The sequence below is a fragment of the Buteo buteo genome, chromosome 16 (assembly GCF_964188355.1).
Source record: "Buteo buteo chromosome 16, bButBut1.hap1.1, whole genome shotgun sequence".
In the NCBI taxonomy this organism is placed as follows: domain Eukaryota; kingdom Metazoa; phylum Chordata; class Aves; order Accipitriformes; family Accipitridae; genus Buteo; species Buteo buteo.
The window spans coordinates 30729963-30742831 of record NC_134186.1 but is presented as its reverse complement, the minus strand read 5'-3'; the positions used below and the strand labels follow the sequence as shown (position 1 = coordinate 30742831).

Below are 12869 nucleotides of genomic sequence, written 5' to 3'. Positions count from 1 at the left end.
AGGGGTTGAGGGAGCTCCAGCCAAACCGATCCGGGCGCCTCATTGGAAAATACGTCAAGGTCTGCTTTAGAAAAACAATTACCGCCGTCAGCCTTGCTTTTCATGAAGCTGTGACGATTTAAAAAGCATGAATGATTGTATTGAAGAGATACTGGAAAGCTTTTACTCTCTGCTTAATCCATCAATAGTTAACTTTTTTTAAAAGTCTGGAAGCAGAAGTTAAGGGAATACAGAGCTCCCACTGAACACATCATGGCAGCTGGGGAAGGGGCCTCTCGCACGCAATTTGCTGTTAACAGCTCGCAGGCATACACTGCGGCAGTTTTAACTACACTTAAAGTACTAAATCCTGTGCAGAGAAGGGCCAGATCGTGACTCTACAGCCTCACAAACGGCACCCATAACGGACCACCTAAAACACAGCTGCAAAAGCGTTATCATGTGGAAGATGGGCATCTTGGCAATGTTCTTGGGGTTAATTCAGAGTCAATCCTACACAATGAGTGGGTAAGGCACAGCAAAGTTCCCACCAGGGTTTGCTGGGAGTTTATTTTTATAGGTAAGTGCTTTAGCTGCTGGTGAGATGCACATTCTCCCGGTCCTTTGCTGTAGCATAAAAAGATGTATCAAAATAAAACTGTACTAGAGAAAGGACTTCTTCTAGGACCTACACTTTGTACAGGTAACTTTATGCCCGCAATCACCCCCCCAACCAGGATGCAGTATTTACCGCAGACCTAATCTTAGATGGGAATTTATCACAAGAGATCTCTTAAGAGTAACACTTTCCCCATTAGCAAAATGGCAAACACCGACTTCTTGTGCATGTGTAGGGCACGTATCAGCAGGACACCACCTCTGAACTGAACTAAAATTAAACATGGTGCAGTTGGTGGCAGGCTCCTTGTGAAATCAACCTTAAATTTTCAGTGTTCAAAGTATCTTGAAAACAGAAGCCCTGGGGTTTCTTGACCAGCAAGGTGTGATAATTAAAGGATGCAAACTGCAGTCACGCATAGCCAGAAAAATGAAAAACACAGCACTGAGCTCCGGTTCCACATCAGGCCCTTCAGCCGCCCAGTCTCCATCTACTGGCACAAGTCAGTAAAATCCCCTTCAGATGCTTATTTCTTACAGAGAGGGAAAAGAGAAAAAAACCAAAACACCAATCCCCATCTCCCCTAGACAATATAACTTGGGACACCTAAAAGTCTAATTTAAAACTGTTGCCCCTAAATCTACTACCTTCCCCTTGCATCTAAAGCTAGTAACAGCTGCAGACACCCTTATTTATACACTGTGAGTGCCCAAGTTCCATTTACAGTTACATGAAATATGTATTTTGGTGCATGAAAGATGTGGATGATGCCAGATTTTAGTGTCATCTCTCAAACACAGGGGACCTTTTCTCTCCTTTGTTTAACAAGCTGCCTGTAGCTAAGTACTAGACCTGGCCTTAATATATGATGGCAGGAAAAAAGTAAAATATTATCTGTGGTTAAATTAGAACCATGAGACCCTTGGTAGGATGTAGAAGAGCAAAGCTCAAGCCTGAGTGAACTTTAATGGAGACATTCAACACAGCAGCTGGATGACCCAGGAGAGAAAGAAATCACTTGCTACTTTGAGCTATTGGAAGAAGTAAGCACTGGTTTATTCTGTTTTGGTACACAAGTCCTGATCCTGGTAACATCATCAACAAGCAATTCTAGGAGCCTTGCCAAGGAGGAAGGTAGTTGTTCCTGCAGGCCTGGCCAACCTTAGGTCCCCAGCAGACACCTGCGAAGCAGGGAGTTCTCCAGTAACCTCTGTGAAACAGGCAAACCGGTAATAAAAGATCTGCATGAAAACCACGTCTTGGGGGGGGGGGGGGGGCTGAGAAACAGCTAGAGATCCCTAGAGCACAGCAAGACAAGGAGAGATCATCTGAGAGTGGACCACACTCCAGCAAGGCTGTTGCCGTACTTGCTGAATAGTATCAGCTCCTCTGGGTTCCTTTCTTCACCTTTAAAAAAAGGCTTCTTTAATATTTAGAAGTGTACAAGGCTATGCAAGTGCCCTATGTAGGAATAGGCATGGAGAGAGGTGGACATGGAGCGACGGGGCTAGAAACCACTGTCTGCAAACAGTCCTGAAACAACACGGCTCTGCCCAGGTGAAGGTTTTGATTGTCTGCAGCAGTCACTGGAGCTGGTCATTACTACTGGCAACACATACAGAAAAGAGGTGGTGGAGGGGAGGAGACAAAGAACCTGAGACAGCAGAGTTATTATAATTACCCTCCCAGAGGCCAAGAAGCAACCATATAAACACTGATGAAGAACTATAGTGGTATTTATCATCTTGGAAATGTATTAATATAAAATATATTTTTAAAAAGTCTTCTAGTTCATAAAACAGCTTTTGTTTTTCTTTGAAGCTGATTGTCACACTGAAGTGATATTAAAAACAATTCCACACCACTCAGAAATTACCTGTCTATAGTGCAGTTTAGTAAAAAAAAAACAAAAACAAACCAAATAAATGGCAGACTGGCCTCTACTTCGGATTTTTGCTCAAGTATGAAGATGTTTTCAATAAGGTGTAAGGGATAGAGATCGATGGGCTCTCAGAAGAGAAGTCAGGAGACAGGTCACAGGGCAGGTAGCAGAACAGAAAGGCAAGAAAAAAAATCTACTAAATCAGTCTCCTTATAAATCTGATAAAGACAAAGCCTGGGGACCAGTACCTCCAAAAATAGGCCCAATATAAAGAGATCAGTCCCTAGAGTTACTAAGTAATTAGTTGAACAAATACTGAAAGAGCAATTTCAAAGCAAAGTCTACCTTGCTGACAAACAGTAAGCACAAAATGGATCTACTTCACAGTGCTCTGGCTTTACCTCATGGTATTCTCAGTGATAACGTTTGAGTTTTAAAATCAGTCTGACAATAAAATACAGTAAAAGGAGTTTTGTGTATGACATGACATCCAGCATATTGAACAACATTCCAGCAGCTATTATTGTCAGATACAAGAATGCAGAAGGCCAGAAGAAAAACCAGTTGCGGACTTTTAAGTGCATGCACTTAATTATCTGTGTGGATAATCAACAGCAGACCCAGAATATGTTGAGGTAAAAGGCAAAGCTGCCCGTGCCGAGTGCCATTTGCTGCCCTGAAGTGCTAGTTCACTAAAGGGCAACATAAACCTAGTGTTGTAGCCCCGTCTTCCTGCTCATCTTTTACAGTGCCTATTGGCAGTCAGGACAGTTCTCCAGCTCCAGCAATCCTTCCCACCCCATCTCAAGTCACAGGCAGTTTGTTCACCTCAACCACGTTGAAAAAGCAAATCTTGGGTCTTTAAAAGATGCTTTCCTGACCAACGATGTCCGCAGGTGTCAGGTGTCCTCGGTCATTCCTCCCAGTCTTCCATTGCCCACTCAGGCATCTTGGAGCAATACTCAAACTCTGCTCCCTTATAGCGCAAGGCATGCAGGTACATCACCAGCTCCTTGGGAGATGGGTCCCGCCTTGTAATTTTACACTCCACACACAAAGGGTCCTTCTCATCTGAATGCTTTTCTCCTGTTTGCCCGTCCTGATTCTCACAGGAACCAAGTTCTTTATTTTTTTCAAGTGTTTCCAGGCTGGCAACAGAGTTCAGTGGACAAGCTGCTATGTCATTTCTCTCATGATCCTTAGCATCCCTCTCGGGATCCTTAGTGTCCTTGGCAGAGCAGGAGTTCTCATTTATCGGATCAGCCTGCGCAGACTTTGTGCAGTCACCCGAATTACCAGAGTCTTTATTTTCAGCGCTGGAGTTCAAGTCCTCCTCCAAAAGACCCAAGATATCCAGGCTTTGCTTGGAACGATGCTCCTCTACCAGTGCCTTAAGGAGTTCTTCATCCGTTTTATCGATCTTGCCACCTTTCCCCCTGTCAGGGCCCCAGGCTTCCATATTATAGATGGGGTCGTTGACAATAGGATGCCCCAAATACTGCAAATGGACTCGGATCTGGTGCGTGCGGCCAGTACGCGGAAGACACTTGACTACGCTGGTCTTACCATTGTAACTGAGTCTCTGGAAGATGGTTTTGCAGAATTTCCCTTTGGGGTCCACACGGCACACTCCCACTTTGTAAGAAACAACCAGTATGGGCTCTTCACAGACCACTTCGTGTTCTGGAAACTCCCCCACCACACGACAGACATACTCCTTTTCCAGCTATGGGGAGATACAAGAGTAACTCTCAGAAAACGGAACAGAAAACTGTCTCTGTCCTGATTACACCCAAGTCCCACCCTAGCTACTCCTCTTTTTCTCTTCAATGAAATACATTTTTAGGGAACATACTGCCAAAATTTTATTACAACTGAACAGAGAAGGGAAAAAAAAAACAAACCTAAAATCAGCTATTTACAGCCAAATTTCTCTCACGCTTTCCCCAACTAGTCAGGAAATCAAGAACGCAAGGACTATTTTCCTCATATTAAATTCAAGAGCCATCTCTCGGTCACTTTCAGTTTACAGCCTTGAAGCAAATCCTGGAAGCTAATACCCTACAGCTACAGTTCTGTTTGGGTCCAGAGCCACTGGAAAAATGAGAAAAACTTCTAAAACCTTTAAAATTGAAAAAAAGTATTAGATGACTGACACATTTCCACTTACAAATAAAACTGCTCTCTAACCGTTCTGCACAATCCCAGTCAGTTTGCGCAATCCCTTAAGGAAGGAGATCCCTTTCCATCTAATATTACCAAAATCAGTTCAATTTTTAGACAGTCTTTGTCTCTCGATGCCTCTCATGCTTAATACAATAAGAACAGTACAGGTGACCACAGGCTGTTTTGGCAACTTGTGGTCGTTTATACCAAAGATTTGGCCAACTTTGAACCTAACCCGTTTCAAGAAAATACCGTGCAAGAGACTCTGAAAACTACTGCAGCCCTTAGCTCTCACCTGTCTCTCCCGAACCTGCTCATCGATTCTCTTGGATACCTCTGCGGTCTTGGCAAACATAAGTACTCCCGAGGTCATGCGATCAAGTCGGTGAATGGTATGCAACTCCTTCAGATCATGCTCTTTGCCCAGGATGAAAATGACTGTGTTGTGACGAAACCTGCCACAGGGATGTACCGGCAAAGAGGAGGGTTTGTCCACAACCACCACCTCATCGTCCTCCACCAAGATCTGGATAGGCTGGGCAGTGACCGGTGGCTCATGGCGATGCACCGTATTCCTGAGAAAATCATTATTCTGCAAGACAGAGGCAATTAGCATGAATCCAGCCTGGGTAACCACCCCATCTGCCCACACACAACAGGGGCCTGTGATACTGAGGGGAAGGGGGCAGAATGAAAGCCCCTTTGTCCTGGAACGTGGTATTTTAGCACAACAACTCTGCTTATTGACATTCAATTTCGATAACGTGTCTTAAGCGGTATCTCTGTGCCTTGCCAGCTCTTGGCATGCTGAGCAGGAAGCTGTGGGGTACGCTGGCTCTGTGTGGGGCTGCGGGATCCACATACTCCCAACCCCACCAGGGTCAGGATTCCCTGTGTTGTCCTAAAAGCGGATTCATTTACCTGGTGTGCAAGCTAATAACACACAGAGCTGAGGTATTTTCAAATTAATTTCATTGATGCACATAAATGGGTGCCTGTCTCAAGACAGCACACCTTTATCTCAAAAATTCCCACATTTATATATTTAAGTAATACATATTCATTATTATTTCCCTTAAGGATTGGTTCTTTCTTCTTCGCCTCTCACGTAAATTAGTGCGCAGACTCTGTCTTCTTCCTTCACTGCCTTCTTTTGAGTAGATGGTATCATTTGAGTAGGTGGTCACGATCTCCCCCCATAGGAATTACCTTCTACCTACTTCTTACTCTGTCTTGGCAATTCCAAGTGGTTCTTCACAGTTTATTGATCAGACCACGATCCGTTACCTTTTCTGCAACAAGCATTCCACCTATCTACAAAGCCCTGTTGTCTAACAGTTTATTCCTAAACCCAAAATCATGTCTAGTTATTGTTTCCCTGTTTTAAATATTAACTGATGGGGGGGGGGTATACAGAACTTTAGCAGTTCCCTGGTTATTTTGATCACATTATGTGTATTAATTGATAACCCCTGGGCCACCCGATCTCCCCTGGCACACCGCTGACGTTACCACCACCACCACGGGGTTATCCCACCGCACCGCTCGGGACGACGCTCACCGCCAGAGCCCACCTGGGCTCTCCCACGTTGGGTTACCGGGCTGGACATGCCACGCTCCTCACCGGGAGCCCTCCCCAAGCCCGGGGTGGGGTGCCCACCTTCAGCACGATCTCCAGATCGCGAACGGGCTCCTCGTTGAGGCGGAGGCGGCCGGCGCGGGCGGCGGCGCGGTAGTAGTTGAGGGGCTGGGCGCAGAACTCGGTGCTGAAGACGTGCAGGAGGCTGCGGCCCACCCAGCGGCCCTTGCAGTAGGTACGGAAATCGAAGTAGTAGGGCCGCACCTTGCGCAACCCTCCCTCGAAGTAGTAGGAGGTCTCGGCGAAGTGCTCGGCGCCGAAGCTCACCCCCGCGTTCAACTTCCGCGGTGGCGGAACGTAGCGCTCGCCGGCCGCCAGCCGTCGCTTCTTAGGGGCCGGCGCCGCTTCCTCCTTGTCCCCGGGGCCCGGTTCCCCCTGGCCGGGGCCCGGTTCCGCCATACGGCCGCGGCGAAAGGGCGGGCGCGGCGGCCGGGCCCCGATCCCCGCCACCCACCGCACCCGCGCTGCCCACAGCGCGCCGGCGCGCCGCTGGGCGGGGCGCGGCGTGAGGCAGAGCGCGGGCGCGGCCAATCGCCGCGAGGCCACGCCCCCCCGCGCTCGTGCGGCTGTCGCCTCTCCCCGCCCCCATCGCCTCAGGTGAGGGAAGGAGGCGGCGGCAGGGCCCGGCGGGAACGCCATTATTTACCGGGGCGACACCGGCACGAAAGGGCAGTTCCTCCCCCAGAACTGTTCCAGAAAAGCCTCTTAAGTCTCACCGCGGCCCACCCGCCGCTCTGAAGGCCTCCCGCTGCAGCCGCCGGGGCGGCCAAGCACCAGAAGGAAGGGCACGCCAGGGAAAAGCCGAGAGATCAGGATGCTTCTCAACCCCCAAGTTCTCAGTGTTGTTACCAGAGATTAAATTAGTTGATGCAAGACAGGGAGAGAACGCGCTCTCGGAATTAAGCTTTGACACATCGGGGTAGATCGCTGCTCTGAAACAGTAATCGCTGCTTAATGCTTCAAGAAAACAAGACGAGTAAGCAATATTAAAGAGTGTTTTTAGTGAAGGTTTAAGTATTCCCGTCTGCTTTTGGAATTCTCTGTGAATAGATGTTATCTACAGCTTATCAGAGAGGACAGCTGGATCCATTCACTGCCCGGAACCAGACACGGCCTCCAAGAGCCTGCCCCTGCTCCTGGAGAAACACCCTTTTCTCCATCTCTCCGTAGCGAGCTCTGCTAAAGCAGAACTTGCCTCTGCAAGCGCATCTGCTGATAAAGCTTCCATTCAAAAAGCAAAACCATACAGACCATCTACAGTTATAAGTCCCATTCATGAGCTTTCTGAGGTCACTTTAGAGATATCCATCCATCTGTCAGAATTCATCCCTGAGGCAAAGAAAAACCAACAGTTACTATTCACGGCCTTCAGTTCAGCAACAGAATCAACAAGGCTATGGTGTTTATGAAAGTGTGCAGGCTCCAAAAAAAAAGAAAAAAAGCTGGAGTCCTCAGTCTTCAAGCCCTATCTAACAGAAAATACATCCTGCTCTCCTGCTGTGCCTTACCACAGCCAAGTCTCTTTCTTCTCTCTTTTACAAACAGCATCTGCTAGGAATCCAGGACTCTGTCAGTAAAGCCAGCAGTCAAGGAGAGCAAGCTCACAGAGACAGCTGTGAGGAAGAAACATTCCTCAAAGGAGAGCAAATTTTTACCGAGGCCACTGCTTTTCCTTATCTGTCAGAGGAACATAGATCACGCCCATCAGTTGCGTTTCGATGATCTGCCCGTCACTGGTTTTGTCGTACTGCATCAGAACTTGGTTTGCACCTTCGGGACCGACAGGCAATATTAACCGACCTCCTGGCTTTAATTCATTCAGCAACTGGCAAGCAGAGAAATCAGAATCAGCAGAGGCAAAAAAAGAGACAACAGAAATAAGCCACACTGAAGGTCATGACACCTTGCAAAGCACAAGCTTGCCAGCTCCATATGACAGAAGCAGCAGCTTCCAGCATTTCCCTAATTATTAGTTTTTCCACAGCTACTGATGCAGGCAGCCCACAGCAACAGACAGCCAGCGTGATCACTCTTACCTCCTTTGGTACAGTTGCTGCTGCTGCTCCAACATGAATGGCATCATAAGGAGCCTCTTCGGGGTATCCCTGCCTGCCATCTCCAACTACAGGACGAAAAGAGACTTTTGTTCTGATAACAACTCCACAGAAAAATAATTCTTCCTACATCATTTCAGTGGAAATCTAGATGATGAAAACTTTGTACCAAGATTGTGATGGGAATTTGAATTTTGTTGGTTTACTTTTTGAAAAGGGGGAAGAGATTTCTGGAACTGAGCCATGCTACAAGAAGGAACAGTCAAAGCCAGGAAGGCCTTTCAGTAACACAGTGGCTTTGTGCAGGCTTGAGATTGCAGTTACAGGAAGAGCTGACTCAAGCTATCCTCCCAAAAAACCCGCAAGAGTGTGTGCAGACCCATTCAAATAAACTAAAAGCCAGATGTGGTATAATCACTCTCCTCCGAAGAGCATCTCTTACTGAATTAAGATAGTTACTACACACTGGGAAGTAAGGTGTATGGTAAGACTGCCTGCAACATTACATACTACTTGTTTACACCACAGTGTTCAGGTCAGCGTGGCACGGTGCTTACTTAGCCAGTAGTTTCTGGCAACGCCGTGGCAAGCATCAATGCAAACTGGAACAACTGCTTCAAGAAGCAGAGCTCTGCAGGCAGCTAGAGCTAATGCACTGACAGGAGAGAACAAGCATCAGGATCCCAGTAAGCTCACCCACAAGCTTTACACGTCCAGAGCTGAGCAAAGTTGGATCATCTTCTTGGACGTTTCTGATGGATTCATGTACCAGCTCTTTAATGTGCTCTACACCCACCGCTTTCCCTGTTGGGCCCATCTGAAAAGAAAAACAGCAGACACACACTGATATACCTCCTATATGGTAGGGAGATGTATCTTATAGGGCAAGTTTCTATAGGGATTGGAGAATTTCCAGGAAGAAACTTAAGAGCAGAGTTTCTGAACAGGAGGGGCAAATACTCTGCCCCCTTGGTTTTAAGGCTGAATAGTCCCAGTTATATTAGCTACTTGAGGGATACACAGACGCTACCTACAGGGATTCCTAGTAATCCTTCATTTCCAAAGAAATAATTATTTGGTAGAATTAACAACTTCCATGGCAGGGCCAGTTCTTGACTAACTAACCTCCTGAGAAGAGTAACTTGACCAGCTTTCTAGCACTTCACAGAAAATAATTTCAGTTTAGTAAACAAAGAAACAGACTATGACTGCTGAAGAAGCAAACTAAAAAAGAACCTACAATGGACTTGCACAGTAGATTAACACACTTGATCTGAACTGGGTTAACATACAAAACATCTCACGGCAGATACAGCACCCATTTAGATTCCAAAAATGACTGTATTTGTTTTTACTACAAGCTGGTCTGGGAAGAATTTACCCCTTCCTCCCACCTCCTCCTCCTCCTCTCCCCACAAAAAGCACATGCCAGCTATGGCAAGCAACCCATCCTGATACACCTTACAAGCTAGAAACAGAGTCCTGTGAGCTTACCATCCTGGCAAAGCAAGCTGTAAGATATCCACTTCCAGATCCAACATCCAGTGCTTTTGCACCTTCCACAAGCTGATCCTTTAGCAATTCCAGTGCATGGGCATGCTGTGTGGACAAGAAGAAGGTGTGAAACATCCCATTTTAGTTTCCTCTCCTAAAACTTTTTCTTGTTCTAAGCATTATCTTCTCCGATTTAAACACAGCACACCCGGCATTTTGTCTGACACACTCAGAGTTGAATTCAAGTGTTTGATCTGCGACATCTTTTTGCAGAACAGCATATAGGAAGAGGTTCAGAAATAAGATGTGAAGCAGCAGGAAAAAAGGTCTCATGCAAAAAATGGACAACATTAACGGTTAGCCTCCGCTGCACAGAATTCCTATCTAAGCATACTTTTAAAGCAACTGAAAGAGCATAGGGCAAACTCATCTTAAAAAGAAAGAAGCTTCACATATACAGTGCCTAAAGAAACAAGCATGATAATTGTGTCCCTGGGATCTGTTTTACTTTTCTACTTTAGTATTTAAGAAAAAGATAAAATAAAAAATGGCAAACAATTTCCTTCATTTCTGTTAAAAGTGAAAAGTTTCATCTTACCATATGCGGTGCACTGATTGTAGCCTTGTATCCTAAAAGGAAACCGGTGACAAAAGTTATGTGATAAAGAAATGACAATTAAAATTACCAGTGTGAACAGTTCTTTATTCTCCCCCACTTTCCCCTAAAAATACGAAAACGCTCTTCTCTTTTGTCGCACTAAAGCACTTCACTGACTTAAAATCTCCTCCTGTGGGATTACTAACGAGCACAAGATGGCTGCACAGTGCCACAGTTCCCAAGCATTCCAGGCCCCAGCTCACTCATTAAAACGCCCTGCAGATCTCGCAGCCTGCGCTCGCTTCTGCTCCCTCAGCGGGACTCGGGGCAGTCAACGAACATTTTGAACATGGAAAAGCTGTCTTGTTCTTTCCTCTGCATCCCACAGTTGAAATACGGATGGGGTTTGCTCTACCTGACCTATTGTCAAACTTGGCCGCTGTTCTGGGAAGAGAGCGCCTAGCATGGAGAAGTGGGACCTGCTGAGCCACTTCATGCCCCTCCGTCAGCATGAGCAGCATAGTCAGCGTGCAGACCGTAAAAGGGTGATACTTTGCCTTAAGTTACTCACCGATAGACTGAGGGGAATCCATGTACGGGAAATATTTGATATAGTGACCTCTGTCAGTAGCCAAGAGCACATCAAAGACTCGCTGGGATTTAATTATCCCTTTTTCTGGGAGAAGGAGGAAAACAGAGACAGAAAGGACTTAAATCCTCAGTACTGTAGGAAGAAGAGATTTGGAAGGGGGGAGCACAGTTCAGGGAGTTAGTGGAACTGGGAGAATTCAACCTGTATAAGTGACCTGAGAAAGGACAGAAAATAAAACCACAGATGGAAGGATATCCTTTTCAGTTTCTGCTACACTGAATGAAATCACGTTATGGTCCTAACCATCAGCCCAGTCTCTCTCAGAGAACTGTGACTTACACCCACAATGTTTCTGGGACTGCCAAACGTAATGAAAGATAAATAAGAGTCACGCTTTCACTCCTGAAAGGGGAGACTCCGGTTCAGGTTTCAGGAGCACTGGCACGGCGAAACTAAAGTTAAGAGCGATGACTGCAGAAACATTCAACGTCCCTTCACACCTCATCTCTGAGGGAACTCTCAGGGGGGAAAGATCACCTTTAGCAGCAGATGAAATGCAAAGCTATTTTTAAGTGCGTTCTGGCCCGCTGTCCTGAGCGGAGCGGTAGCACCAAGCACTACCCAACCCCAGGGCATCTCACTGGAGGGGAAGCACAGACTGCCGGGAGGCTCGGCCTCTACAGGCTCAGAGCGATGCCACGTTGTGCAGCATTTTAAAAGGTGTCATCCGTTTACTGCTCCAGAGAAGCAGAAGGAAGGCTGTGGATAGTCCTTCCACTTCTGGCATAACGTCTTGTTTCCAATTATAAATAGAACAAGTTCAGATGGGGACAAATCCTGAAATTCAGGCAATAACAACTCCTGTGCTTCAGAATGAACAGCACCGCAATGTACGGCTGTATAACACTAAACAGCCTTACACCGGAACGCCAGCAGATTCTATCAGCAGTTTTAGGACCTGCTCCGAACAGGAGCCCGCGCCGGTACTCACTGTAGAGGTTGTTGACTAGCTCCGGGTGGGTTTTCCCGCTCGAAGTCCAGGCCATCGTTCTGGCAAAGAGCAGTCCCATGAGTGCAAGCAGGACGCAGGGCAGCGGGCAGCTCATCCCACGCAGACGGGCAGCTGCCTGCCTGGAGAGAGGGAATTCAAACCAGCTGTTTGACGGGTGCCCCAAAAACTTTTCACCTCTCCTCACCCTAACCCAACCCCGCGCTTCGCAGGCTATTGGGAGCGCGACGGCCGGCGTTGGCAGGGTACGCCGGGCAGACCGTCGGCCCCACGGAATCAATGCCGCTACCTCGGTGCCGGGCAAGACCCGTTAGGAAATCGTTACCAGCCGGCTGCAGCTCTCCACGTTTAAAACGACGGATCCGACCCAAAGCAGCCGCTTCACGCCGAACCCGATGACGGGGCCGGTCGGCGGGCGCAGGGCGGGGAAAGAAGCCGTTTTGTCACCGGCTAAACCCAGCTGGCAACGCTACGGTGGGGGTCAGGGTGACACCGGAGCCACCGGCCCCGGTGGAGCGGCTTCCTCCCCGGCTCGGCCGGCACCGGGCGGCCGCCGCCTTGCTGGGGAAGGTTGGGGCCGAGAGGGCACGGCCCCCGGTCCGGAGTGGGCCCCAGGCCGCCCCGCTCCCCCGCCAGCGGCCAACACCAGCCCCACCGAGCCGGTCCCGGTGCCGGTCCCCGGTGCCGGTCCTCACCGCGCAGCCGCACTAAAGCCCCCCACGGCCCGTTGCCAGGTGTAACGGCTCGCTCGCCTCCTCCGCGCAGGAAAACTTCCGCCCTTTACCAAGATGGCGCCGCAGGGGAGTCGGTCGCCCTAACGCATCCTACCGATTCCCC

At 48.0% G+C, this 12869-nt stretch overlaps 2 protein-coding genes across 7 annotated transcripts; both read right to left on the bottom strand.

The window, feature by feature from the left end:
- Nucleotides 1-486: 486 nt before the first annotated feature.
- Nucleotides 487-7042, bottom strand: RPUSD2 (RNA pseudouridine synthase domain containing 2). Its single transcript, XM_075048518.1, has 3 exons — nucleotides 6307-7042; nucleotides 4942-5238; nucleotides 487-4206 (listed from the first exon to the last, which is right to left on the bottom strand). The coding sequence occupies exons 1-3, from the start codon at nucleotides 6922-6924 to the stop codon at nucleotides 3394-3396; spliced, it is 1728 nt and encodes a 575-aa protein (XP_074904619.1). The 5' UTR covers nucleotides 6925-7042; the 3' UTR covers nucleotides 487-3393.
- Nucleotides 7043-7266: 224 nt separating this feature from the next.
- On the bottom strand, nucleotides 7267-12865 carry LOC142040514 (protein-L-isoaspartate(D-aspartate) O-methyltransferase-like). Of its 6 annotated transcripts, none has more exons than XM_075048519.1 (9): nucleotides 12728-12865; nucleotides 12015-12154; nucleotides 11003-11107; nucleotides 10432-10463; nucleotides 9834-9938; nucleotides 9036-9156; nucleotides 8322-8407; nucleotides 7941-8110; nucleotides 7267-7614 (listed from the first exon to the last, which is right to left on the bottom strand). In XM_075048519.1, exons 2-9 carry the CDS (start codon nucleotides 12127-12129, stop codon nucleotides 7602-7604), a joined length of 747 nt encoding a protein of 248 aa, XP_074904620.1. In that variant the 5' UTR covers nucleotides 12130-12154; nucleotides 12728-12865; the 3' UTR covers nucleotides 7267-7601. The 6 variants fall into 6 exon arrangements, with proteins under 6 accessions (XP_074904620.1, XP_074904623.1, XP_074904624.1 ...); XM_075048522.1 differs by having other exon boundaries at nucleotides 12015-12150; nucleotides 12728-12844; XM_075048523.1 differs by lacking the exon at nucleotides 12728-12865 and adding an exon at nucleotides 12688-12703.
- Nucleotides 12866-12869: the final 4 nt, after the last annotated feature.

What these genes read in the sequence shown, in the direction of transcription:
- RPUSD2 (XM_075048518.1), bottom strand. Translation starts at nt 6,924, where the DNA reads ATGGCGTTCCCGCCGGGCCCTGCCGCCGCCTCCTTCCCTCACCTGAGG. An exon ending in ATCTGGAGATCGTGCTGAAG is followed by an intron (nt 5,239 to 6,306) that starts GTGGGCACCCCA and finishes TCTGTCTTGCAG; the next exon opens with AATAATGATTTTCTCAGGAA. An exon ending in AGCAGGTTCGGGAGAGACAG is followed by an intron (nt 4,207 to 4,941) that starts GTGAGAGCTAAG and finishes ATCTCCCCATAG; the next exon opens with CTGGAAAAGGAGTATGTCTG.
- LOC142040514 (XM_075048519.1), bottom strand. Translation starts at nt 12,129, where the DNA reads ATGAGCTGCCCGCTGCCCTGCGTCCTGCTTGCACTCATGGGACTGCTC. An exon ending in CAATCAGTGCACCGCATATG is followed by an intron (nt 9,939 to 10,431) that starts GTAAGATGAAAC and finishes TTGTCCACACAG; the next exon opens with CATGCCCATGCACTGGAATT. An exon ending in CAGCAACTGTACCAAAGGAG is followed by an intron (nt 8,111 to 8,321) that starts GTAAGAGTGATC and finishes TCTGCTTGCCAG; the next exon opens with TTGCTGAATGAATTAAAGCC.